The sequence below is a fragment of the Palaemon carinicauda genome, chromosome 39, assembly GCF_036898095.1.
Source record: "Palaemon carinicauda isolate YSFRI2023 chromosome 39, ASM3689809v2, whole genome shotgun sequence".
Lineage (NCBI taxonomy): Eukaryota > Metazoa > Arthropoda > Malacostraca > Decapoda > Palaemonidae > Palaemon > Palaemon carinicauda.
Window position 1 is genome coordinate 25,062,637 of NC_090763.1, and position 27,398 is coordinate 25,090,034.

A 27,398-nucleotide genomic window follows, 5' to 3' on the forward strand; every position below is an offset into this window, starting at 1 on the left:
CTGTAATTCCATTAATACTGTAATTAGTAATATCTGCTCTTACTGATTGTTCATTGCATTACATATGATATATAATTCAGCACAGAAAGAAATAAAACACGAAAAGAGAATGTGATCATACGATAATACAGTACTGTATACAGTAGGTAGTAAAATTAAATCGAACATGAAACGCAAATCAGATGCAGTCATACCATATTAGAATGGTGTAAGGCTGCTGTTGACTACTACTGTACGTACAGTACTACAAATGTAATGGATGTGCTTCTTTTCCATGAATCTTTTGTATGTATACGTACGTAGTACAGTACTGCATCCAATAATATTCTTTGTTGCAAAAATCACATTTCGAATAAGCGTACGAGAGAGAGAGAGAGAGAGAGACACACACACACATCCTACAAAAGAATAAAACACTGTAGCATACGTAAAGCTATTAAATATTGTTATTATTATTGTTGTTGTTGTTAATAAAATTATGATTGTTATTATTATTATCATTATTATTATTATTATTACAGTACTGTACTGTATTATTATCATTATTTATTATCATTATTATTAATCTACGTACGTTCGGTATGCGCGGGGCATCTTCTATGAGTTGGTAACCTACGCATCATATACTGTAAGACGGGTTGTGATTGGTTCAAGCGCTGATAGATGACGAATCAGAACTCAAGTTTTGTTATCTAGCCTGTGATTGGTGTTTTGCCATCATCTCCAACCCGCAGCATCTAGGTTCTCGCGGGCCCGGATCGTCCACTCTCTGTTCCCGCGTATCGCTGAGTAGACGTTCTTAAGTTTGTGAATCTGTGCTGTGTGCGACTTTTTTAAGTTGAACTTTTTGTCAAATCCTACTGTAATGGCTCCCAAGCATTCTGCTTCTCTTAAGGCTGGTAGTGAGCCTAAACGCCACCGAAGGATGATGACGATAGCTGAGAAGGTTACGCTTCTCGATATGTTAAAAGATGGTAGAAGTTACGCGTCCGCTGGGCGCCATTTTGGCATCAACGAATCTACTGTTCGCTATATCAAGAAGGACGAGGCGAACATTAGAAAGACGGCTGCAATCACCTTTAGCAGATCAGCGAAGCGAGTCGTTACAACGCGTAATAAAACGATCGTACGCATGGAAGGTGCTTTAGCTGTGTGGATTGCCGACTGCCGGAAGAAGAACATAGCCTTGGATACGAACACCATCCAAACAAAGGCTTTGAGCTTATATGAGAATTTTGCTGCAAAGGAACCTAAAGACGACGACGGCAACCATGCTGAAGATGATGATGATGCAGATGATCCTCAACCAGGGACATCCACTGATTCCCAGCCTCAGAAACGTTTTTCCGCCAGCAAAGGATGGTTCGCGAAGTTTCAGAAACGCTTCGCCCTGAAAAGCGTTTCCCTGCATGGGGAGGCTGCTTCCGCTGACACTGCCGCTGCTGAAACTTACGTGAACCAGACGTTCAAGAATATTATCGCCGAAGGTGGATACAAGCCGGAACAAGTCTTTAATATGGATGAGACCGGCTTGTTTTGGAAGAGAATGCCGTCGCGAACTTTCCTGTTCAAAGAGGAAGCCAAAGCCTCTGGCTTTAAAGCATTCAAGGATCGCGTTACCCTCGTGATGTGTGGCAATGCTGCTGGATTTTTGCTAAAGCCGGGGCTTATTTATAAGTCGAAAAATCCTCGCGCTTTGAAAAATAAAAATAAGAATCTCCTTCCCGTGTACTGGATGCATAATCAAAAAGCATGGATTACGAAGATGCTGACCTCCAACTGGTTCCATCAGTGTTTTATCCCGAAAGTCAGCAAATATCTCGTAGAGAAGGGCTTGCCATTCAAGATCCTTCTCCTTATGGATAACGCTGGTGGACACGCAACTGACCTGTCGCATGAGGGCATTCAGGTTGAGTTCCTGCCACCCAACACCACGTCATTAATTCAACCGATGGACCAGGGGGTTATCAGGGCGTTCAAGGCCCTCTACACGAAGAACACCTTGGCGGACCTCGTTGCGTGTGTGGATGCTGCCCAAGATGATGAGGATGAAGATTTTAACTTGAAGGCGTACTGGCGGCAGTACACCATAGCCACGTGCCTGCAGAATATTCAGAAGGCACTTCAAGAGATGAAACCTGCAACCGTGAATGCGAGCTGGAAGAAGTTGTGGCCCGAGATTGTTTACGACGACAAGGGATTTACTCCGTCGGAAATCCAACACTCTGCAATACGCAAATCTGTGCAGTTGGCTGCCATAATTGGAGGTGACGGGTTTGGCGACATGACGACTGAAGACGTCGACGAGTTGTTGGACTGCCATTCCCAGCCCCTAACTGACGCAGACCTCGAAGACCTGACGAAATCGGCAAGCGAAGAAGAGAGTGAAACCCAGGAAGAGACCCAAGAAAATGTCGAAGAAACGGGCTTAACATTAGAACGGCTTGCCAAGGCCTGCAACCATGCGAAGGAGTTGAAAGAAATGTTGCAAGAGTGGGACGAGGATATGGTTCGCTCGATGCAATTCTGCAACAAGATCGATGAAGACATGACTCCCTACAAAATGCTCTTGGATCGAAAAAAGAAGCAGCGGCAACAACTTCCGATCACAATGTTCTTCCAGCCTCGCCAAAAAGAGCCAGTTCCTCCTGCTAGTACGCCTTCGGAAGAAATTGAAGAAGTTTCCCAGGAAGAAGTTGAAGAGGTGTCCCAGGAAAAGACACCTCCGTCTGAAGAGACGTAAAATACTACCTGGCTACACAGTAGAACACATCATCAGCTTCATCATCATCATTTCTACTGTGCAGCAAATTCATCGCCATCATCATTCAAGTTTTTCTTCAACTTCTTTCGTGGTGAGTACAGTAACAATCTTTATTTTTTACTTTAATATTCTTACATTCTAAAACTGTATTTGTGTGCCTGTTTTATAGTTTAGTACTGTACGTACTGTATGCATTAAGTTAAAGGGAAGGTATTAAAAGTCTACATGTTGTAACCTATCATATTTTTTTTGTTTAAAATTTACATTTACGTACGTAAAACAATCTCTCTCTCTCTCTCTCTCTCTCTCTCTCTCTCTCTCTCTCTCTCTCTCTCTCTCTCTCTCTCTCTCTCTCTCTCTCTCTCGTAAATTGATTTTTTATGTTTAAAATTTACATTTACTGTGCGTACGTAAAACAATCTCTCTCTCTCTCTCTCTCTCTCTCTCTCTCTCTCTCTCTCTCTCTCTCTCTCTCTCTCTCTCTCGTAAATTGTTTTCCTGCTTTGCTACGTACAATACTGTATGTGCTGTACAGTACTGTATGATTTTATATACAGTAGATACGGTAAATTATATTTGTAAGGTAACATATTTTGTAAATGCTTTTACTGTAAATACTGTACTGTATCATTATTTATCACTATCATCATGCACGTTAAATGCCTTGTTTGTTCTGAGCGTGGTTGTTTACTGAGCGTACAGTACTTTATGACGCCGTCGTTTCAGGCGGCGTCATAAAGAAAAACATTTCATTTGGAAGTCCTAAGAAAAATACGTAAACTAAAACATTGGTAATAAAAAAATCAACATACAGTACTGTATAATCAATATAATCGATGCAAAAACTAACCTATACATATATGTGTACACTAAATGAGTTTGTTTCTTCATTATGATCAGAGATGAACGTAAACAAAACATTGGTTGCCATTTTTTATCGTGCTTTTTAGGTGTTTAGGAAACGCATGATATAAAATCGCCTTTAATATTTGTGCCTGTTTTAGTTTAGGGTGCTGTAGTACATGCATTAAGTGTTCTGTACATTAAAGGGTGGTTTGTTAACAGTACTACGTACAAGGGAAGGTTTTAAAAGTCCGAATATACATGTTAAATAAATAGGTAAATATGATGTCACTACTTCGCGGAATTTCACCTATCGCGGCCGCGTCTGGAACCTATCTACCGCGATAAACGAGGGTTCACTGTAGTTTATATATGAAAGATTTATTTTAATGTTATTGTTCTTAAATTTCTCTTGTTGAAAAGTACACTGGGCTATTTTCCCTGTTGGAGCCCTTGGCCTTATATCATCCGGCTTTTCAAAACTAGGGTTAGAGCTTAGCAAGTAATAATAATAATAATAATAATAATAATAATAATAATAATAATAATAATAATAGAAGATTCGAAAAAAAGTTAACAAACATACACTTATTTTATCATTTTTTATTCATTAGGTCAGGAAGCTGCAGTTAATATCGAGAATAATTTAACACCATGAACAGAGATAAAACGAAGAGTAAAACAAGGATGTTTGGTCAAAAGACCTCTTCTCTATATATGGAGAAATCATACTGAGAAATATATCAGGAATGGAAGGAATAAGAGTTGGAGGAGAAAATATAGATAATATTAGATTTACATAAGGTTACTTACCCGGTTGGCCAATGAGTAAATGTTAATAATAATAATAAACGGATTTTGAGCGAAGCGAAAAATCTATTTTTGGGTGAGATAGCCATGGCGTCCTGATGGAAGGTTCCTTTTTGGTAGCTTCCTTGGGTAAATAACTACTAAGATATTCCCAGAGAATTTAACCACAGGTTATCACAGAATTCTAACTTCTGGAGCGAGTATCCTAAAGGTTTCCCTTTAAGACATCGTATATCAACAGGGGACGCATGTATTAACGCGCCACATAGCTATCTACACCCCGAACAGAGTTAATGCTTCGGTGTGTAAGGGCTGAGAATAGCTGGGAGCCGTTCCATGTTCCATAGCTAATCTCATTCGTGGCTACTACTGATACTCGAGACGTAAACAAACGGGCGCCATTGCTTAAATGACGTCACGTCCGTCTTCATCCTGAAGCCAGTTGCTTGCCCATCACCATGATACAGCAGAGCAGGGTGGGACCTAAAAAACTGGACGAAGTAGCAGGGAGGGTCCATCAGGACGCCATGGCTATCTCACCCAAAAATAGATTTAATCCGTTTTTTGGGCTCAAGCCATGTCGTCCTGATGGAAGAATACCAGAGAATCAATGTATCATGGTAGATTTTCCCCTATTAGTAAGTGCCAAGGCATTGACAAAATAGCATAGTAATCTTGGTAAAGAACCGTAGGGAAGAATCATCCTGCCCCCCTTGGCAGTGAAGTTCCCACGGGCCATGCCGACGTCAAAGTGGTATTGAAGGGCTATTCATCCTGATAGAAGAACTTGAAGAACTTGGAGACGAAGCCGAATGTTTGGCATTCGTATAGGAACATTCTGAAAAGCAGACCAGTGGTGGTTGGGCACTGTGTGCTGAGAAGGGTGATTCATCTCCAGGGTATGAAGAGTAAGTATTCGTATTGGAACATTACATAATCAGAGTGAATATAAATTAAGAGTTAGTATCTTAATTTCTCCATAACCATAAGGAAAAAAGGGGATAATAAAACTATGACAGGCATGTATTTCATAGTAAGTAGGAGCTGATTGAGACGCACAGGTAATAAAATAGAAATTTTATTTCACAAATGCAGAAATTAAATGAATTGCAGCAATAAGTAAAGTTCATTTACAGTAATTATAATGTACATAGTAATAAAGACTTGCTCTTGAATCTGAAAAGGAATTTCAAGTTTATTAGTAGGCACTCGTTCTCGAGGAACGTAAGTCTTTGATTAAAAACACATCATGCTCAGGGCATGCGGCACTTGTGTGACAACTATGACATTTCACCTGGGATAAGAACAGTTATAAAAGCACTAAGTGTTTTCGACATCACTATGTATCGCTCGAGGGTCAACATAGGCACCCGAAGAGTTAGAGTCCCAAGTAACTCACTGTTCTATGCACAGTTAGGTGCAGGTTTCATAACACTACCTGCGGCTACCACAAAATGTTTGACTTCGTGCACTTGTTTCGCATAATGTTTAAAGAAAACGCGCGAGGACTTCCAGCCTGTGAAGTTTTTAAGGCTTTCAAAGTCCATACTCTGAAAGAAATTCAGAGATGATGCAACTTTCCTAGGATCATGACCGGCGGGTGTACTGTCAGGATCCGCTCTGCGAATGAAGTAGGTGATTTTCGCTCTTAATTGTTTCAGTGACAGGTCGCTGCCCGATGTTTCTCCTTTGAAGAGTTGGCCTCCACCAAAGTTCGAAGTTCTGCGAAGATAGACCTTGAGGCTCTCTACTGGGCATAGAGAGACATCTTCCTTCAGGGGGCATATTCTCCAGGGGCCCCATCTTTTGGTGGGTAATTCATTTTTGGCGAGAAACGTCGGATCAGGGGAGAGGGTAACGTCTCCTGTATCGGTAAACAGGATGTGTCCTTCCTCTCTTGATAATGCCACTATTTCGCTGACTCGAGCTCCCGAAGCAAGAGCAAAGAGAAATATAACTTTCTGAGTCAGATCCTTGAGAGGGCATGAATCATTATCCAAGTTGGAGGCGAAATGGAGCACCTTGTCTAATGACCAGGAGATCGGTTTCGGTGGGGGTGCTGGGCGTAGGCGAGCACATGCTTTCGGTAGTTTATTGAAGATGTCGCTGGACAGATCAATTTGGAAGGCATATAGAATTGGTCTGGTCAAGGCCGATTTGCAGGTTGAAATCGTATTGGCTGCTAATCCCTGTCCATGAAGGTGAATAAAGAAGGACATGCAGAAATCAATTGTGATTTCTTTAGGATTTTTTGTCTTGACGAAGGAGACCCATTTCCTCCAGGATGATTCGTATTGACGTCTTGTGGATTCGGTCTTGTATTCCTCTAGGAAGTCCAGACTTTTCTTCGAGATCCCAAACCTCTTCTTTGCGGCTAGGGAGAGAAAATCATGAGATGAAGGTCCTTGATTTTCGATGATGAAGCGAAGACAGTCGACTTCTGTACTTGTTGGGAGAGAAATGGGCCCGGGAGAGGGATCAGCTTGGGCTGCAGCTCCAGGACCAGGGGGTACCAGTTGCTCCGGGGCCACTTGGGAGCCACTAGGGCCGCTGTCCCTTTGAAGGTTCTCAGTTTGGAGAGGACTTTCAGCAGAAGGTTGGTGGGAGGGAACAGGTAGATCTTGGACCATCTGTTCCAGTCCAGTGACATGGCATCCACTGCTTCTGCCTTGGGGTCCTCGTACGGGGCCACATACCGAGGAAGTTGATTGTTGTCGCTCGTTGCAAAGAGATCGATCTGAAGTTCTGGGACTTGGTGAGAGATGAAGGAGAACGATCTTGCGTCTAGAGACCATTCCGACTCTATCGGGTTTGTTCGAGATAGAGCATCCGCTGTCACGTTGCGGAATCCTTGTAGGTGAACTGCAGACAGGTGCCACTTCTTCTTCTCTGCCAGACGGAAGATTGGGAGAAGCACCTGATTTATCTGGGGCGATCTTGAGCCTTGGCGATTGAGACAACGAACTACCACCGAGTTGTCTAGGGTTAGACGAATGTGGATCGAGGGAGGCGGGGATAATTTTTTCAGAATTAGAAGGACCGCCATGGCCTCCAAGATGTTTATGTGGAACGTCTTGAACAGGGGAGACCAGGTGCCTTGAGCCTGTTTTTGGTGGGAGTGACCTCCCCAACCCTCCAGCAAAGCGTCCGTGTGGATGTTGAGTGATGGAGGAGGGTGTTGAAGAGGAATGGACCTTTTCAGGGCCTTTGCTTCCGACCACGGCTTGAGGAGAAGTCGAAGTCTGTTTGGGAGCCGTCTCTTGAGGTCTCTTCGAGCGATGGATGCAGAACGTCTCCAGACTCCCGCGGCATCCTTTAGCTGTGCACGAAGCACTGGGTTTGTTACAGAGGCGAACTGTAGAGAGCCTAGAACTCGTTCCTGCTGGCGTCTTGAAATTCGTTTGGATTTCAGTAGTCGCTTGACAGACCCTGCTATTTCCTTCCTTTTCTTCTGGGGGATGGAAAGGCGGTGTGACTGAAGGTTCCATTGGATTCCTAACCACTGGAACTTCTGAGCTGGAGAGAGGCGAGATTTCTTCTCGTTGATCTTGAATCCCAGGTGTTCTAGGTACTGGGTGACTTTGTTGCAAGATTTTACACAATCTTCGGGCGATGGAGCCCAGACTAGCCAGTCGTCGAGGTAGGCCATCACCTGGACGTTTCGGAGGCGGAGCTGTTGTACTATGGCGTCCGCCAGCTTTGTGAAGATCCGAGGGGCCACATTGAGGCCGAAGGGCATGGCCCGGAAGGCGTAGCTTTTCCTTTGGAGTCGAAATCCTAGGTAGGAGGAAGCGTGATGGTTCATTGGAACGTGCCAGTAGGCATCCGCCAGGTCTATGGAGACCGTGTAGGAACCTCGAGGCAGAAGGGTCCTTATTTGTTGAAGAGTCAGCATCTTGAACTTGTCGTTCGCTATGAACTTGTTGAGGGGGGATAAGTCCAGAATGACTCTGAGTTTGTCGGAGTCTTTCTTGGGGACACAAAACAGTCTTCCTTGGAACCTGGTGGACTTTACCTTCCTTATCACCTTCTTGTTCAAGAGATCTAGGACATATTCTTCCAGAAGGGGGGTTGATTGTTGGAAGAACTGCTGGAATGTTGGGGGTGGTTGAGTCCAACTCCAGCCTAGACCCTTCTTGACGATGCTGTGTGCCCAGGGATCGAAGGTCCAACGATCCTGGAATTGGCGGAGTCTTCCTCCCACCGGAAGCACTTCATTGCTTCTGGTGTCCCGAGGGCTTGCTGCCTCGGCCGCTAGCTCCCTTTCCTCCTCTGCCTCTGGAGGGACGGCGAGACGCGTCTCTGCCTGCACCTCTGTTTGAGCCTCTACCTTTGGGATGAAAGGTAGTCGTCTGTTGCTCGAAAGCAGGGGTAAAGACCGGTGACTGTGACAACACCGGTTGGGTGACCAATTGAAAGGTCTGTTGTGGCTGAGCTGCCACTTGGGAGGTAGCGGGTCCCGGAAACTGACGTCTTGGTTGACGTTGCTGGGGTTTCTGTTTTGAGGATTTCCTCTTAGGTTGAGGTCCGTCGTCCTGAGAGGGTTTCCTCTTCCTTGACATGCCCCACTTGTGGAGAAGGTTCCTATTCTCCGTGGCGGCTTTGTCGGTGATTTCCTTCACAAGGTCAGAAGGAAAGAGGTGTTTGCCCCAGATGTTGGAGGAAATCAGCCTCCGGGGTTCGTGTTTCACAGTGGCACCTGCGAACACGAATTCACGACAGGCTCTCCGAGCCTTCATGAAGTGGTACAAGTCCTTCATCACGGTTGTCATGTGGGATTTGGAAAGTACCATGTAGTGGTCTGGTACTCTGGTGTCACAGGCCATAATTTCAAGTTGGACTTGGTGGGACATGGATGCTGCGAGCCTCTCCTTCGTATCTTGTTCCCGACGAAGGAGGTGATCGTTGAGCTTCGGGAGGTCTTCGTTAAACTGACGTCCGGCGACGTCAGGATCTAGCTTTCCCACGACGAACGTATGCTGGATGTCCTTCCAGTGTCGAGCGTCAGGGGGAGTAACTATGGAGAAGGGTCTGCACTCCTCCAGTGCAGGGCAGGCTTTCCCCTCTTCCACAGCTTTAAGGCACGCAGCGAAGGCCTTTTCCAAGAATGGAAGTACCGCATTTTCAGGTGCGACATAAGTAGGGTGCTTCTTGCTCAGGGCCGGAAGCTTAGAGCAGGTAAAACCCCTACTCTTGAACGTGTTGGCTAGCATAGCCTGGGCCTTCGCGAGATCGAACACTATCTCTTCCTTCGGTTCGGTCTCTTCTTTAGAGGCAGGTTCAGAGCGAAGTCGGACGTAACAGTCCGGGTAGGCCTCGAAGTTTGGGAAGAACTCCACGTCTTCCAAAGGGACCGTGCCGATCTTGTCGCTGACGAAGATCCTGCCGGTCGCGATAACCATATGCTCAGCATACCTCCATGGGTTGGCATGTGAGCAAGCGGGGAGATCCTTAACCGAAATCCTCTTCGGTTCTCTGGATCCCATCATGGACCTGATGAACTCCTGATTCTCCTTTAACCTGTCGTCCATGACGGCTCTAATCAACCGGATCATTTCTTGAGTGGATGAAGAGGGATCCGGGGTCGTGGAGGTAGACGGGATAGACACTTCCGTCGGTGTAGGAGTAGGGGCGGAGATGGAAGGAGGAGCGACCTCTTGCTCCGACTCGGCGTATTCCACCTGGTCTTCGTCATCTTCAGCTCCTTGAGCCATAAGGGTCTTCTCCGTGTCTTCCGAGACATCCGACATATGTTCGTCATCTTCGGAATCCAGGCGGCACTTGTGCATGGACTGGGCCATGACAACATCAGGTTCCACTGTAATTTGGACAGTGGGGATCACATCCTTGGGTACCACTGAATCAGGGGAGGCCTTAGGGAACAGGAGTGACCTCATTTCTTCAGTGGCCAGGTACGGTCCGGTGGCATTCTTCTGGAAGCCACGCACCCACTTGCGTAGCTTCTCCCGAGAAGTGTCCCTGACCTCCGCTGAGGGAGGGTTATGGAAGGCATCAACTAGGTGAGCCTGGCAGACCGTACAATTCAGTGGGTCCCAGAATTTCAGATCCCCTTTCTTGTTAGCACAAGGGGCGTGAGTCCTGCAAGCCGTATGCCCGTAGAAGTGCGGGCGTTTCACAGCGCAGAAGTCGAAGTCACACTTCATCTGCTCCTCCTGTGGAAGAAAGAGAAAATGAGTATGGGGGGAGTCATAAGAGTGGTTCTTAAGCTAAGTTAAGATTAATCATTAATTTTAACTTAAAGAAAGGGTGTGATGCATAGAGATTGAAGTAGTAAAGAAAACATACTCCATGCATCCCGCCCGGCTGGCTACCGCAAGCTTTATCCTTGGATAATCCGAGATGGCCGAAGGCACAGGATAGTATTCCTTAAAATTCCACAGGGCAATGGAATTCCATGGAAAAAACCAAGGACAAGTTTGGGACCGAGATCACTCAGTCCCAAATTAGGGGGCTAACAGGTCCCTTAGGGTAACTGCTTCCGGCAACCAGCCGCGCTAAGATGCACGCAGCATGCTGGAATTTTGAAGAATGCAAAGAGACAGCATGATTACTAATAGAACAGTACCAAGGCACTGATCTAAAGAGTGTAAACAGGCCATCTGTTTGCAGTGTAGGGCTATCAGTATACAAGTGATAGCTAGTAGAAGGGGGTGCAAGTAGTCTTGACGCCTCCGGGAGGTTCCGGCAGACCTCCGGCAAGCTGGAGGCCGCTCCAGCAGAGTTTCTGGCATTAGAACAGACAAAATGTAAGTCAAGAGTAATACCAGGGTGGCGGCCGCCGGCACAACGGCGGCACGCCGGCAGAGGAGCGGCGGCTCCGGCGGTCGGAGGATGCCGGATTGGTGACTGGGACAAGGATGGTTATAGCTGAACCAGGTTGCCGGCAGTGGATGCCGGCACTCCGGTGGCCGACCGGCAGGCGGACGGCGAAGCTAGGAGGAAGGAGGAGAGCCATCGGCGGGAGCCGGCGGCGGTTGACAGTCCCCCGGCAAGCGGGGGGGGGGGGCTTGCGGCATGAGGGTAGGGGAGAGTCACCAAGGTAGGAGGCGGGTATCGCCGACAGTGGAGGCGGCAAGGGACCGGCACCCGGATAGTGAGAGAGACAGGGGGAGGGATGTAAGAAGTCCAGTCATGGACTCTCAGACATCCCCCCCAGAGAGGGTGTACCCATGATAGAGGCAGGCTCTATCACCCAGGAGCAGGGGTCACAGAGGACCGGGAGCTAGGTAGCCCAAGGGAGGGCTAGGGGACACCCAGAGAGGGGGGAGACCTCCACATGCAGAACACATCCAGTGGCTAACCCCATAGGACACTATGAAGGGTATATGTACCAGAGCGGACTGCACATGGAAGCTCAAGGTAGCCCTATCACTCCACCCTAAGGAGGAGTTGTAGGACAGGGGACAGATGGGTATAGACTAACCTAAGTGTAGGCTAGGCTATACAAGAGATAGGTGGGGAGGGGAGAAGAGAAGAGTCTTCCAAGGAAGGGGTTCTGTACCAGAGCGGCCACTAGGGAAAGGGAGGACACTCCCTAACCTAAGATAAGGCAGCCAGGCTGAAACGGTGCATGGGTACAGTTTCAGCAGGGAACAGAGTAACCTTCCAAAACCTAACCTAGAGCAGGGCTAAGAGCCCTGAACTAGGAAAGATAGAAGACATATCGCTATCGCAGGACAGTCATAGACTATTCCTAGCCATAGAGGAAGGGCTAGCCTTTCCTCACTCTCGGACGCAACCCTAAGGGGGGTTCATTCCCTTAGGGAGGACTGAGAGGCGATAAATACTCCATTAGACACTTGATCCCTCTACTTAGAAAGGGAATCAAGGCTAAACAGAGGGAATGCCAAGGCAGGGGATGAAGGGAGCATATAGGGGTCCTACAAGTAGGTTAGGTTAGGAAGGGACACTAACTAACCTATCCCCTATATGGTCCCTGAAGGCGAAAAAACACTTGCATCACGGTCGAAAGTATTGTAAAATAATGCCACTATCTTCATAACTTAGCCTAGGATCACTAATAAAATCATGCATGAACACTTATATATAGGCGCTCTGGCCTGGGGGCTATAGTAGCCGACTGGTATGAGGTCAATCGATGACCGATAAAAAGCGTCGAAACACGATATAAAAGTTCCTAGCTATGAAGACTAAATAAACTAATGTAATCGATTAGTAAATAAGGCCGGAAGCGTTGTTGTGGCTAACTAAATAAGGCATGCATAACAACAACGACGCCATAAAATGGCGGGTCCGGTAGAGGCACAGCTCTGCCACAAAACAGCAATTATCTCGGAAAGTAATATTTACTTTACGGTCAGAGCTTAACTAAACAATACTGGAACCTTGTACTCAACTTTCCAGAAGAAGGCGAGGCTGAAGGTAGCGACATTACGTAGATGCAAAGCGATAAGTAAAGCACAGGGAAAATCTGTCTAAGTAGGGCGAGCTACTGAACAAAGGATGAAGACGGACGTGACGTCATTTAAGCAATGGCGCCCGTTTGTTTACGTCTCGAGTATCAGTAGTAGCCACGAATGAGATTAGCTATGGAACGGCTCCCAGCTATTCTCAGCCCTTACACACCGAAGCATTAACTCTGTTCGGGGTGTAGATAGCTATGTGGCGCGTTAATACATGCGTCCCCTGTTGATATACGATGTCTTAAAGGGAAACCTTTAGGATACTCGCTCCAGAAGTTAGAATTCTGTGATAACCTGTGGTTAAATTCTCTGGGAATATCTTAGTAGTTATTTACCCAAGGAAGCTACCAAAAAGGAACCTTCCATCAGGACGCCATGGCTTGAGCCCAAAAATAATAATAATAATAATAATAATAATAATAATAATAATAATAATAATTATAATAATAATAAAGACCTTTGGGCTCATAGCATCTTCTTTTCCAACTAGGGTTGTAGCTTCGCAAATAATAATAATAATAATAATAATAATAATAATAATAACAATAGGACCAGAAAACAGCCCTTAAAGTTAAGTAAAAAAAAATATATAATCTTTAATCTCAATTAGCTCTTTCTTGGAGAAAATGCAAATCATATCAGATTTGCATAAGGTTACCTACCCCCTTGGCCAACAAGTTAAAAAAAAAAAAATCACATTTCTGCTCAACGTAAACAAAACAAACATCCATTTATTTTATCATTTGTTCTTAGATCAAGACTAGCACAGTTAACCAATCATCAATCATTACATATGGTAAACTCTCATTCATAATCAGCAAGAACTGCTCATTTAACCCTTTCACTGCCAGTGGTAACTTAGTTAAAATTTGCAAAAGGAAACTCTCTTTATAAAAAAAAAACTGGCAGTGAAAGGGTTGAAAACGCATTTACAAAAGCAGCTGTAAAATCTAATCAAGCGTTCTCCACAACATAGCAGAAAATCTTTTTAAAGTCTAAACACATGTCCATTAGTTTTCCTTAATCTTGCCAACACGGGATACCTGGACGCAGAAGTCAGTCACAGAATTCATTGTGCACGGGTGAATTGGAGAAAGTCATCAGGGATACTTTGTGATAGGAGGATCAGTGCAAAAAGATAAAAAAGGAAAGTTTTATAAACGCAATTAGACCAGCCATACTCTTTGAGTCAGAGATTTGGTCAATAAAGAAAGAACAAGAAAGAAAAATGGAAGTTGCCGAGATGAGAATGCTTTTATGAATGTTTGGTGTCACAAAAGATAAGGATAAGATCAGAACTAAATTAATCAGAGGGACTGTCAAAGTATTAGAGGTTTCTAAGAAAGCTCAGGAAAGATGACTGAAATGGTTTGGTCATAGCATGAGGAGAAGCGATGAACACCTATGTAAAAGGGTTATGAACATGGAGGTGGAGGGCAGAAGTTCACGCGGAAAGATAAATTATAGAATGAGATGAAGGATAAGGGTCTAAGAGAACAAGATGCACTGGACAGAGGAACATGGAGTAGTCTGACTAGAAACAGCGACCCCATATAGGAATGGGAAAAGCTAAATGCAAAGCAGAAAAAGAAGAATCTTGCCAACACGGGAGGCAGACAAACACAGGGTTGTGGTGACCAATGCAATAACATCCCTGACTGGTGAACATCACACTGACATTCGAGTCCCACTCAAACTCGTTAGTTTCTTTGGTCTCTGCAACCTCACCATCCTTGTGAGCTAAGGATGGGGGGTTTGGGGCACCCTATAGGTCTATCTGCTGTGCCATCACCAGCCATAGCCTGACACTCCTTGGTCCTAGCTTGGGTGGAGAGGGGGCTTGTGCACTGATCATATCAATATATGGTCAGTCTTCAGGGCATTGCCCTACTCGATAGAGCAATATCACAGTCCCTTGCCTCTGCCATTCATGAGCGGCTTTTAAACCTTTAAAGACGGAGGAATAAAGTTAAAAACAAATCCTCGTTTTCGAGGTAACTTAATAGTTCTCTACTACTTACTTTTCTGCATTCGGTTGGTCGAACTTCAGAAGAACCTCCCCGTCTTGGACCCGAGTGAAACAGATGGACGACCCTCCGCAGGTGACCACAATACCTGTACTTCTGCTGGGATTATACAGATGGGGCTCAAAGAGACACTGCCACACCTGCGGAAAGAAAAACGTAACTCTTCAATTATATACTCTCTCTCTCTCTCTCTCTCTCTCTCTCTCTCTCTCTCTCTCTCTCTCTCTCTCTCTCTCTCTCTCTCTCTCTCTCTCTCTCTACCAACAAACAATAACTACTGTAGCATTAAAGCATCACTGAACTCTTCCAGTTTCAATGCTTTCTGCCGTATATTCTTCACCCATTCCCTCTATGCTCTACTCCACTTGGCTGTCCAATTTTTCTAACTTTACACTTCTCATTTTAAGATATACCTGATTCTAAAACTGAGATTTCCTGTCCTTGTTAATCTAATAATAATAATAATAATAATAATAATAATAATAATAATAATAACTAGAGAAGCACTCAGTAGAGGGAAGACCCCTGCCGCGGCTGCTTATTTCTCGACCTTGACCTTTGACCTTAACATTTATTAATTGGTGTTCATTTTCATACTCTCAAATATGAACCAAGTTTAAAGTCTCTGGGACAACGCTGTCCAAACTTATGGTTGATTACGTAAATTGAACATTTTGCTTGACCGTGACCTTGAGCTTTGACCTTGAAAGATTTAATCACTTCCAGCTTTAAATATAACAGCCCATCCCTGCAAGTTTCATTACTTTACGATTCAAATTGTGGCCAGGAAGCTGTTCACAAACAAACATGCACACAAAGAGGGGCGAAAACATAACCTCCTTCCAACTTTATTGGCGGAGGTAATAATAATAATAATAATAATAATAATAATAATAATAATATGATTTAAAGAAAATAATCTATCACTTTGCAAGGCTAATAATAATAATAATAATAATAATAATAATAATAATAATAATAATAATAATAATAATAACGGGGATACTGACAATGGCACTGACCTGTGTCTGAATATCTGTGTTGTCCCCATTCATGAAGTGAGTTCTTAGAGAATAGATAGCATCATAGGATAACTCAGATTGTAACAGCTGGTTCGGATGTTCAATTTCATCAGCCTGACGTAAAAAAAGAAAAATTATCTTCAGTGTGATCAAAATATTTTTTATTGTTCTAGTCAATTATCATTAGTATTAATATAATAATAATAATAATAATAATAATAATAATAATAATAATAATAATAATAATAATTTGTCACTTTACAAGGATAATAATTATAATAATAATAATAATAATAATAATTTGTCACTTTACAAGGTTAATAATAATAATAATAATAATAATAATAATAATAATAATAATTTGTCGCTTTGCAAGACATAATAATAATAATAATAATAATAATAATAATAATAATAATAATAATAATAATAATAATAATAATAATAATAAATAGATAATAATTTGTCACTTTGCAAAACTAAATACATTCATAAATTATTCGAATATTTCAGTACAAATAGACTTTGCCATTTGGAGCAATGGGAAATATTTGGGATATTAAGACTTTAATTCATCATAAAACTACTATATTTTAACATAAATGTCGGTTTTTTTTTTTTTTTTTTTTTTTTGCATTCATGTCAATCAGTCGAATATATTTACGAATATAGTTTTCGAACACCTGCGTAGTCACTATACGTGTTACCAAATCTAAGGTACCTTCTGTATGTATGTGTATACACACATATATATATATAGAGAGAGAGAGAGAGAGAGAGAGAGAGAGAGAGAGAGAGAGAGAGAGAGAGAGAGAGAGAGAGAGAGAGAGATCGTCTAATTCTGTACATAAGTAAATTTATTTTTAAATCACTAAGTTGGTTTATCTACTGGACCAGAGAGGCCAGCCAAACCATGAGTGCCATGCTCTCATCCTACCTTCGAGGCCCAAACTTATTTTGAATCTATACTATAGGTCTATCAAAAGTAGTATAGAGACATGAAGTGAAGTTTGCTGATGGTACACAATTTGACTTCTCCATAAATCATATATGATATAAGGTTTGTGGACAATGAAGCTCAGCTCACAAAAGTCAGGCGAAAACAGACATTCTTCAAACCATTCGACAAACGTGTTCGACTACCAAATACTCGTTCACACGTTCGAACATCACTTCAAACACTTGTTGGTCGAAATTCAAAAGTTCAAAGTTAGAGCAAATGTTTTTATGTTGACCAGGCTGACATGAGTCTTTTTATAGTTTGCATATGACACATGTTTTGACGTTGCTGTTTTTAGAATGATTTATTGTTAATTTGTTCTCATCATTTATTTATTTCCTTATTTCCTTTCCTCAATGGGTTATTTTTCCCTGTTAGAGCCCTTGGGCTTGTAGCGTCTTGCTTTTACAACTAGGATTGTAGCTTGGCTAATAATAATAATAATAATAATAATAATAATAATAATAACTGCGTCCGACGAATGATTCGACCGTGTAAACCCGCTACAGAGCTGACCGATTAACATTGAAAGGAAAATTGTTTTGTTTATATTAATGTTAGATAAATGAATAAAATTAAATATACACTAAATATAGTGGATAAAAATGTGTGTTAACTATAACGGTTAAAAATTAAATAAATTATTAAGCAAGAATCTGTGATAAATATAAAGCTAAATCTTGTCATAAAACCTGTTTCTTAAAAGAAAAAAAAAGGTTAAAGTCCTAAAAACGAAAATTCTCAATCTGACAAAAAGTCAACAAAACTTTTCCCACTAAGACATGAGTCTCTTTCTGTATTAAAAACTATATCGCTGAACTTCTTACTTACCGATTCGGTAACCAAATCTATTTCCGGGGATGCCTGTTGGTTGACATCTGTCGCTGTCCTTTGTCTGCGCCTTTTTGTACGTTGACGAGTTCTTGGCCTGGTTTCCTGTGGTGAAAATAAAATATTAAGATTTACATATTCATTACATAACAAAGGAACCAAAAATGTGACATTTTCCTTAATTCATTCTTGGCATGTGAAAGCAGATGAATCTACGAACTTAATTACTCAACTATATCTCTAAATGACATCTAAAGGAAAGCAAACCAGTCAAACAAGTTAACGAATAAGTTTCTCTAACATAATTCTAAACTAGGCGGTTTTTAAACTACAGCATGTGGCAACGGAATATATCAGGACTAAAATCCCTCAGGTCTGTTAATTCTACCAACAATTGCAATCACAAGGATCCCGACCACTTCAAATTCTTCAATGTTCTTACATTTTCTACAATCTCAAAAGTCACAACCACAAATTTCTTATTTATATCAGACTTTCTTTACGCATCCCCCAAACGTGGCTCACGTTCCCTTACATTTGATTTCCTCAATTTCACGACTAGGCCTACTCACTTTCTTGGGATCAGGCAAGCACCTTCTCTTCAATTCCCCGTTTCAACGAAAGAATTTAATCAGAAACTAATTTCTCCCATCTTCATTTACTCTTAATTTTCGGTTCTTATTGACCTTTACTTCACAATCTTTAACCCCAAGTCCATTTTTTCGTACATCTTTCTATTGCCCTATACGCTATTCTCATAGATCTTTTATCATTCTTTTATCTCTATTACAAATATAAAAGCACTGCATTTCAAATCATTGCATATACAGGATCACAAAATAATCTAATTGTGCTTCTTGGTCTATGTCTGAATTTCTAGTTGGTGTCAAATTGTTGCTATGTTGGGATGTATGGAAACGGACTTTAGTCTCATCCACGTTAACGGCGCCGCAATAGCCCGTGTTCCACCTAGAGCAATCATACCGAACAGAACTGGGGACAGAGCAGTGAGAAGAGTTTCCGATCGCGAAGAAAGATTTTAAACAGGCACAAGAAAAGCATGGTACCAGTTCTGTATTTACTAATTTAGTAGCATTGTTTTACTCAGTACATATTTCAAAATAGGCCAACAGTACAGATACAACACGCAAAGAAACTAAGTCAACCGGTTTACTTATGGTATATTAGAAAATCATCAAGATCCATTAGTTATATTTAGTGTTATTTTTTGAAAATATTTTATGGATATTGTGTAATATGACAAACTTGGAAGTCATTTGTATTTTTCCTAACTATACAAATCGGAACAAATGAACGTTTTAATGCTGGTTAAATGTACTGACAGAGCCTGAGCTAATAACAGATATTTGTCAAATAACATTTATTTGAGTGGATTTCGTATGTAGATGAATTGAAACATTTATTCATGAGTTTATTCATTAATAAGAAATAGAGAGACAAATGATTTTAGATGTAATTGTAGAGGAATAGACTGAAACAGAGAGAGAAGCGAAAGTGAATGAACATTGGGAAGGTATTGTCATAAGAATTTGCTGAGTGATATGATTTAATAGTCAAAACATTCGCTTATTGATTTAAAACCTTCGTATTACTCATTTATCAGTTTAAATTACTGGAAAATACACATTTTCATAGGCGTACGAGACAGTGGCTGGCTGATTTTAGGCACTCACTTTTTAGGGCAGAGAAGCCAGTGCAGCAAGATTATTCAACTGTCAGATAATAAATGCTAACCCAGTCCTTTAGTGTTTTATATATATATATATATATATATATATATATATATATATATATATATATATATATATATATATATATATATATATATATATATATATATATATATATATATATATATATATATACAGTGCATGCATGTATCAATATAATTGCTTAAATTTAATAGACATTTGTTTTTCCGGGAAGAGATTTCAGCAACTCAACCCCCCCCCCCCCTCTCTGAGAAAGGTCCCGTGCTATGCACATTATATCACATGTATATTTGATAAAATAGAAATCGGAAACTAGAAAACACGTAGGAAGCGTGACCAAGGGAAAGGCCCGTGTCAACAAGAAGTGTTGGCTTTAATACAAACCGACCGACCGACACTCTCCAAATCTGCAATTGGAAAAACTTGAATTCTCACATTGAGCAAGAGTTAAATATCCTGAATCAATATAGCACTTTACTAATGAGAGATTAGTTCACCAAACGTTCAGCTGGCCTCCACGAGGCACTAGAAGAGTTGGAAGTACCCAGGCATACATGGCTGAGGACTATGCAGCGTGAAGTAAGAGATGATGAATGGAGAAATATCGATTTAAAAGCTCGAGGTAGGGCGGCTGGCGAAATCTAACCGAGGCCCTTTGCGTCAATAGGCGTTGGAGATAGTAATGATGACATGAAAAATAAATAATAGCAATAACAAGGACGCACGAAAGAGCTGTGTAATGGGATAATCAATATTACAATATTGTTCAACGGTCATCGATGAGACGGAGACGGAATCATTTTGGTGACATCCTCTCTAAATTACAACCTAGTAAAAAATGTAAGAAAATTGGCCTACCGTAATAACTTGAATTATGGGTATGCAATGCAATGCGCTTAATAGCAGAGAGAGCCTTACCTTATTGCCTTATTTTTCGTTTGGGTTCCTCCAGGTCCCTCAGTGTGAGGCACCTCGTATATCCACCAGAGAGAGAGAGAGAGAGATTAAAAAATCATCTCTTAAATCAAGGTAGCGGGATCCCGGACAGGTAAAGACGGTTTCGTTGGATAGTTTTGTTGGTGTTATTATACTGTAGTATGCTATCTACCGTCGAGTTTCTACTATAGTATGGTATCTACCACAAAGAATGTTATCTACAGTCAATGTTAATACTCCTGTTTGATGAGGATTATCAAACATTACTTACCACCAGTATGTTATCCTCATTGGACTTTAATGATAGTTTAATATTTATTGGCAGGACAACATGGGTGCATAATTATAAGCAGTTTGTAGGTTGGGTTAGGTTAGGTTAAGTTAGGTTGGGTTAGGTTATCAAGTCGGTATTGATCCTCCTTATTAGAGGCGGATTATCAAGTAGACCGTATCCTTTGGGACTGATAGTAGGTATCATACTATAGTCAGAGAGGGGTGGTAGATAGCAAAATCGGCGGTAGATAGCATACTATAATAGCACCGTTTTGTTTCATTGATAAAAAGGTTTTGAAAAGTTAACATAGGCCTAAGGTAAAACAGGAAGACTTTAATAAAGAGAATAGAGGGTGCACCGAATAGAGTTAAATTTACGATATGTAACGTCGATGAGGTATTTAACACAAACCATCAAAATAAAGGATCCATAATAGGCCTACTTTTCTACATACCGTTTATTTGGCGGTAACAGTGTGTAAGTTATCAATAGGTTTGCTGAAACACAAATGTAGTACTTACAATACACTGCTACTTTAAAATAATACATTCTACTTAAGAACTTTCCTGACAGTTTTGGAATGTCTTATGGGGCTGTCATTAGACTTGGGCAAACTATCTTATCTTATTTCTCTTGCTTTTTTTTTCATGTTTTTTTTTTATATTTTATATATGAAAGATTTATTCTAACGTTGTTTACTGTTCTTAAAATATTTCACTTTGATTGTTCACTACTTCTCTCATCGTTTATTTATTTCCTTAATTCCGTCACTAGGCTATCTAATCCTGTTGGCGCTCCTAGGCTTATAACATTCTGCTTTTCCAACTAGGGTTGTAGCTTAGCAAATAATAATAATAATAATAATTGCATCTCTTAATGACGTGCAGTCACAGGAGATGACTTCGACTCTTTCTTTACAAACAACCTGTTTAGTATTTACCAGCAATTGGATGGGTGACCAGCAGTTCTACCTAGCAGTAAACGTAGTCTTGAGTTGGGTGAAAAGCTACTTGATAAACATAGCAATTCGGTGCTTTGCAAAATATAATATGATGTTCGATCATTTCAAATGTAATGTTTGATATCTGAGAATCCTTGCTATAATTCCAGTATTGCTACAAAAGGACAGACACTAGTCCAATCCTGGTACTAGATACCGGGAGAAGATAAAAACTCTGGTTCTACTGTAACCAGTCACATATGAAATTATAGGCCTTAGATTTTAATAGGCCTAAACATAACAGGTTTATTACGTATGATTATGTATTATATGTTTAAATATGTGACATTAACACCAAAACATGTCATATTTACCTTGTTCATAGTAAAGGATCCTTTCAATAATTGGTCTTCCAGGTGTCAATAATCAGACGTGAACATATAGTGTCCAAGTTTTCAACAAACTGTTAAATTATCGTTCATCGAGTCGACTACCACTTTGATTCATCTTAGAGTTATCGTACAGTTATGTTTCCTAGTCTCTCTCCTTGGGTTGAAGGTGGATCATTACAAATAAAAAAAAAAGGCTGACAGTACATATACAACCCAATGACAAGGCTTTTGAATCCCCATCCTTGTAAATTTCTCAATTACAGTAGCGTGTATTGCGTTATTTTTCGGCAGCAAGATTTATCAAGCAAAATCAGTACAGGCATTCAAGTTTTCTCTCAAGCCTGCAAAATCTTATAAAACAAATCACATGTGTGTGTTTATTTAAAATAGATATTTCAGATATCATAATAGCAAATTAATAGTGCACAACAGTTACAGGAAACACAATGACTGGAGGACAGTTTAGTTACGAACGGCCGTTGGGTAGTGTTTCCCATTTCACAAATACACAGCTGCCAGCCGTATGAAATAACATTGGTAGTTTTACCTAAATAGCTAGGTATAATTATTGTGTACCCGTTTTTTAATAACTGTTATCATATTGAAATAGGCACCTTTAGTTATTTCCAATTCCTGCACTGATTAGAAATTTTGCTTTTTCGGAAAATTTAGCTTATCATTAATGAGGAATGAATCCAATAAGTCATTTTCAACGTGAATACAAACCATTAACAAAGTTTTTTTTCAATAGGGAGTAATAAGCAAGTAGCTTAGAATATGAAAAAAAATATGTTTACTGAGAGAGAGAGAGAGAGAGAGAGAGAGAGAGAGAGAGAGAGAGAGAGAGAGAGAGAGAGAGAGAGAGAGAAAATTAGCAGTATACATCGATGTAAGATGAACACATTGAAATTAGTTACAGAAATTATATTTATGTGATTTTGGTGATATATATATATATATATATATATATATATATATATATATATATATATATATATATATATATATATATATATATATATGATGCTGAACTTTCTATCTTTAGAATACGTATTATTAGAATGAATTCAATTATGATATATATCAAAACATGTTTCATAATAGATTAATTATTTTGCAGGATGATTGCTGCCATGAAACTAAGGCTTACCTGATATTAGTTGAATTCTGGCAGTAAAAACCTTTTCGTTTTCTGCTTGCCTCACTTGTCATCTGTAGCCTACAGTTCCGTTGAATTTTTTCATGTACTTGAATTCCAAGCGGTATTTTTATTTCATATTTGCAGCATAGCACTAATTTTCACTTTTGAATAATGTCGGCATGCCAGACAAGTGATAATCAATCAATCAATCACTTTTGAATAGAGCTAAGAGTAAACTCTCTCTCTCTCTCTCTCTCTCTCTCTCTCTCTCTCTCTCTCTCTCTCTCTCTCTCTCTCTCTCTCTCTCTCTCTCTCTCTCAACAATTGCAACTAAAGTTTGGTATAAGGAGAATCGATAATACTTTGACTTTTCTTAGAATAAGCGGGGCATCCAACTTGGACATTACTTACGAAATATAATGACTTATACAATTCTGTTAAGTAATTGTTATCGATTTAAGTAATAATAATATGGCAGTGTTGTAGCTACCATAAAGAAATATGTCACTTGTCCTCTTCTCGAGTGAAGAATCACAGCGGGTGTTTCGATCAAGTTTTAATTAAGTCTGAGGTCTGGTTGGATGATGGACCATCCATCTAAAATATCCACTTGTCACACTTTGGAAAGACATTCGGATTGAAAGGAAAGAGAGGATGTATCGTAGTGGAAAATAAAAGCTGTCAGAACACTTTGCACTTGTTTCCCAAGCAGTTGTGAGCCTTGGTTGTGAGGTAGTACGTACTACTTTTAAAGGTGTTATATCCGTTGAGAGATGAATTGTTGTCTAGAAATGGGCAAGTGGTATATTAACTACAGTTAATGATTAATGAGATGATTATGTAAATGATAAATTGTGTGATATGTAAGATACATTAGATATGTGGCGATGCCATGAAATATTGCTAAACAAAAGCTAGATATATGGAATCGGAAACATCCTGTACATAAATCTCTTGATTGTGGTCGGAAAGTTTGTATGATTGGCCTTGCCTTTGATGTTCTGAGGCCGCGTTAATCGTGACACCTGTTTTTCAGAGTTAAATAGATGGGAGTTTGTGTCTATTTCAGTATCATTGGTGGATTTTAAGTAGTCGATTGTAGAGAGTAGTTGTTGATGGGCACCATAGTGACTATAGGATAAAATTAATGTAATATCTGGTGTTCCTCAGTGTAGTATTCTCGGTCCACTAATTTTTATACCATATAGCCTACGCACGAGGTTTGGCCTAGAAAATAAACTTGTGACATATGCAGATATTATGCTACTCTATTGCAGCAATTACATCTCCTGAATGTAGACCTATGGTGACTAAATCCCAAAACAGATTAGCTAAAATTATTGCATGGTGCAAAATGGGCATGAAGTTGAATCCAACTAATTTCAAATTATAATTATAAGTAGGCCTATATTGAGGACCGTGGCTCCTCAATATCTCTTCAACTATATACAACTCATTTAGAATTCTAGGTGTGATTCTTGATTGCAAATTTGCTTTAGTGAAGTGCATTCATTTTTTTATCTTTAATTGCATAAAAATTGGCTTATTTTGGAGAGTCTTTCAAAATATTCGATCAATTATCCTTGTGAAATGTTTTAATTGTTTCATTTTACTTTTTCTCAAACTTAGTTCTTATGTCTGGTTTTCACCTGATGATTCTCATCTTAATATGTTGCGCAAAAACTTGCTGTCAAATTTCTTATTCTTGGTCTGGAAATTAATCCCTGGCAACGTTGTGCAATTACTAGTAATTACTTCTTTGTGCAATGTTGCATAAAATATTTCACAATTCTGACCATCCTTTGCATTAAGATCTTCCGAGACTGTACAGTACTATTGTGTGCATAATACTAGGTATGCAGTTAATTCTAAGTCTTATATTCCCCATCATAAGGCTCAATACTACATCGTATTCTAGAAGGCCTATTCCAGCTATGACCAGATCGTTGAATAATCTCCCTAAGCTGGTTGTTAAATCAGTGGAACGTGCCACAAATGCTTTTATGTAGATCAGGTTGACATTAGTAACTTTTCATAGTTTTAATGTGAAAGATCAATTTTAACGTTGTATTTGATCCTGAAATATGTATTTTCGGTTAATTACTTTTCGTATTAAGTTTATTTATTTCATATCCTCACTAGGCTACTTTCCCATTGGAGCCCTAGTGCTGAAAGCCTATTGCTTTTCCAGCTAATTGCAGTTTAATTACTAACGATGGTAATCATAATGAAAATGTCGTAGCGAAACAAGAAATTGAGCTCGACTATTTACTACGGAGGTTTCAACACAGGAGAACCGAATAGTTTGTTAAACCCTTAGGAAAAAAACAAACATAATGAATATAGTTTTGACACAGGGGATTCGAATAGTGTGTTAAACCGTCAGGAAAAAATTAACATATTGTTAAATAAAAAAAAAGAAGTCTTAAATATAAGAAAGTAGATAATATAACTTATTCTTATACCAGGAAACTATTTCGAGACAAAGGTCTAAACAGGAAAGATATAAATAAGGTGATTTTCTTTTATAATGAAACGCTTTCCAAAGAACGATGCCTAATAGAACAATGGTCTCGTGCGAGAGTTCAGGAAGATCGCGGACTGTGTCCCCGATTAATTCGTTTAAAGCAGCAGTGTCAGCAGTGGTCGTTACCTGGCCACTAACAGAAGGAAGCCAACCACAAACAGGAGAGATTGATTGATGACTGGATGATTTATTTTCTAAAAAAGTTAAGATTCTTGATTAGGACAATTAAGTTCATTCTCCCTGACATTGTGTTACAGAGTTTAAAATACAACTCATGAGTGGCACAGACGAGGGACCTGCATCTAAGACCCCTCCACCCACGTAAGACTAAGGAAGGCAAGACATTCTCCCATACCTGATTCACAGGACAGTGAGGTTGCGGACACTATTAAAAACTATTGGTATTGTGATGGGCTCAAACTCCAAACCCTTGGAATGCGAGTCATTTCATTTTGTTAAACCTTACTGGAATAAACACGGTTATTGAGGTTCCTATAATCCCAGGTACCATTTTTTCCATATACTGTAGGTCTAGGGAGGCTCATTGAGTCTCAACGAAACATGGCCGCAACAATCAGTTTAAAAGTTTAAAGGTCGCTCATGAATGACATAGGCAAGGGACAGTGACAATGGCTTAGCAGGATAATCCCCTAGACCTAGAGACTGATCATATATACATGTGATCAGTGCCCAAGACCCCTCTCCACCCAAGCTAGGAGCAGGGAAGGACAAGCAATGGCTCCCTGAACACCCCCCCCCCACCCCCTTCACATCATTAGCTCACAAGAATGGTGAGGTTGTAGACACTATAATAAACTATGGATCATCAGTGGGTCTTGAGCCGCAGTCCAGCAAATCGTCAGGCAAGGACGTTTACAATAGGCCCCTACAACCAGGTTCGAATCTATGGCTGCTCAGTGAGGGGTGTGTAAGGTTTTATCGTTCATAACTCTTCCAATAATAAAGGAAATTTGAGAAATTAAGATGGCATCGTGTGTATTGCACAAACAGCACACTATATATATATATATATATATATATATATATATATATATATATATATATATATATATAGGCTATATATATATATATATATATATATATATATATATATATATATATATATATATATATATACAGAGAGAGAGAGAGAGAGAGAGAGAGAGAGAGAGAGAGAGAGAGAGATGTGCGTGTGTGTATACACCGAGAGCATTGGCCATTTTAAGATTACTATGACTTGCATGAAATGTTATGTGAGATTATTACACTCTCCTATAAGTGACATACCTTGGGGGGTTATGGATGATAGTATCGTTCCATCACAGTGGAGATTTACACAAATTTTGTAGATTCATTCAACATATTGAGAGAACAACAATACCTTCCTTGATCATAAAGAGTCAGTACTGCTCGGTCTGTCACTCGACTGTTAGGTTCTAAGAGCCAACGTAAGAGCCCGTGTCTTGAATAAGGCAAGGCAATCTTAAAGCAAGAAGGTTAACTTATTTAACAGATAACGAAATTGTATGCAAGCACTTGCGAGCAAGAATGTCATAAAAGTTCGAACAAACTAAAACTTGAGATGGCCAGGTTGGTCTATTATTATCAGTGTGGGAGAGAGCGATAGATTAAAAAACAAAAAACAATAGCATTACATTGTATAAACGTGTATGAAACATATGCGGTACAGTATCCTCTCTGTGCAAGAGTAAAC

The 27,398-nt window shown here is 40.3% G+C and overlaps 1 protein-coding gene across 3 annotated transcripts in view; it reads right to left on the reverse strand.

Moving 5' to 3' along the window:
• Positions 1-23,827, reverse strand: part of LOC137630817 (leucine-rich repeat and WD repeat-containing protein 1-like) — a 58,844-nt gene extending 35,017 nt beyond the window's left edge. The window contains exons 1-4 of one of the 3 annotated variants that reach the window (XM_068362365.1): positions 23,167-23,827; positions 17,742-17,846; positions 15,911-16,024; positions 14,883-15,028 (exon numbers count right to left, since the gene is read on the reverse strand). In XM_068362365.1, the coding sequence (XP_068218466.1) occupies positions 14,883-15,028; positions 15,911-15,943 (179 nt within the window). In that variant the 5' untranslated portion in view covers positions 15,944-16,024; positions 17,742-17,846; positions 23,167-23,827. Of the gene's footprint in view, positions 1-14,882; positions 15,029-15,910; positions 16,025-17,741; positions 17,847-21,998; positions 22,390-23,166 lie in introns of those variants that run through there. The other 2 variants (XM_068362363.1, XM_068362364.1) reach the window with 2 other exon arrangements.
• Between the last annotated feature and the right edge of the window lie 3,571 nt (positions 23,828-27,398).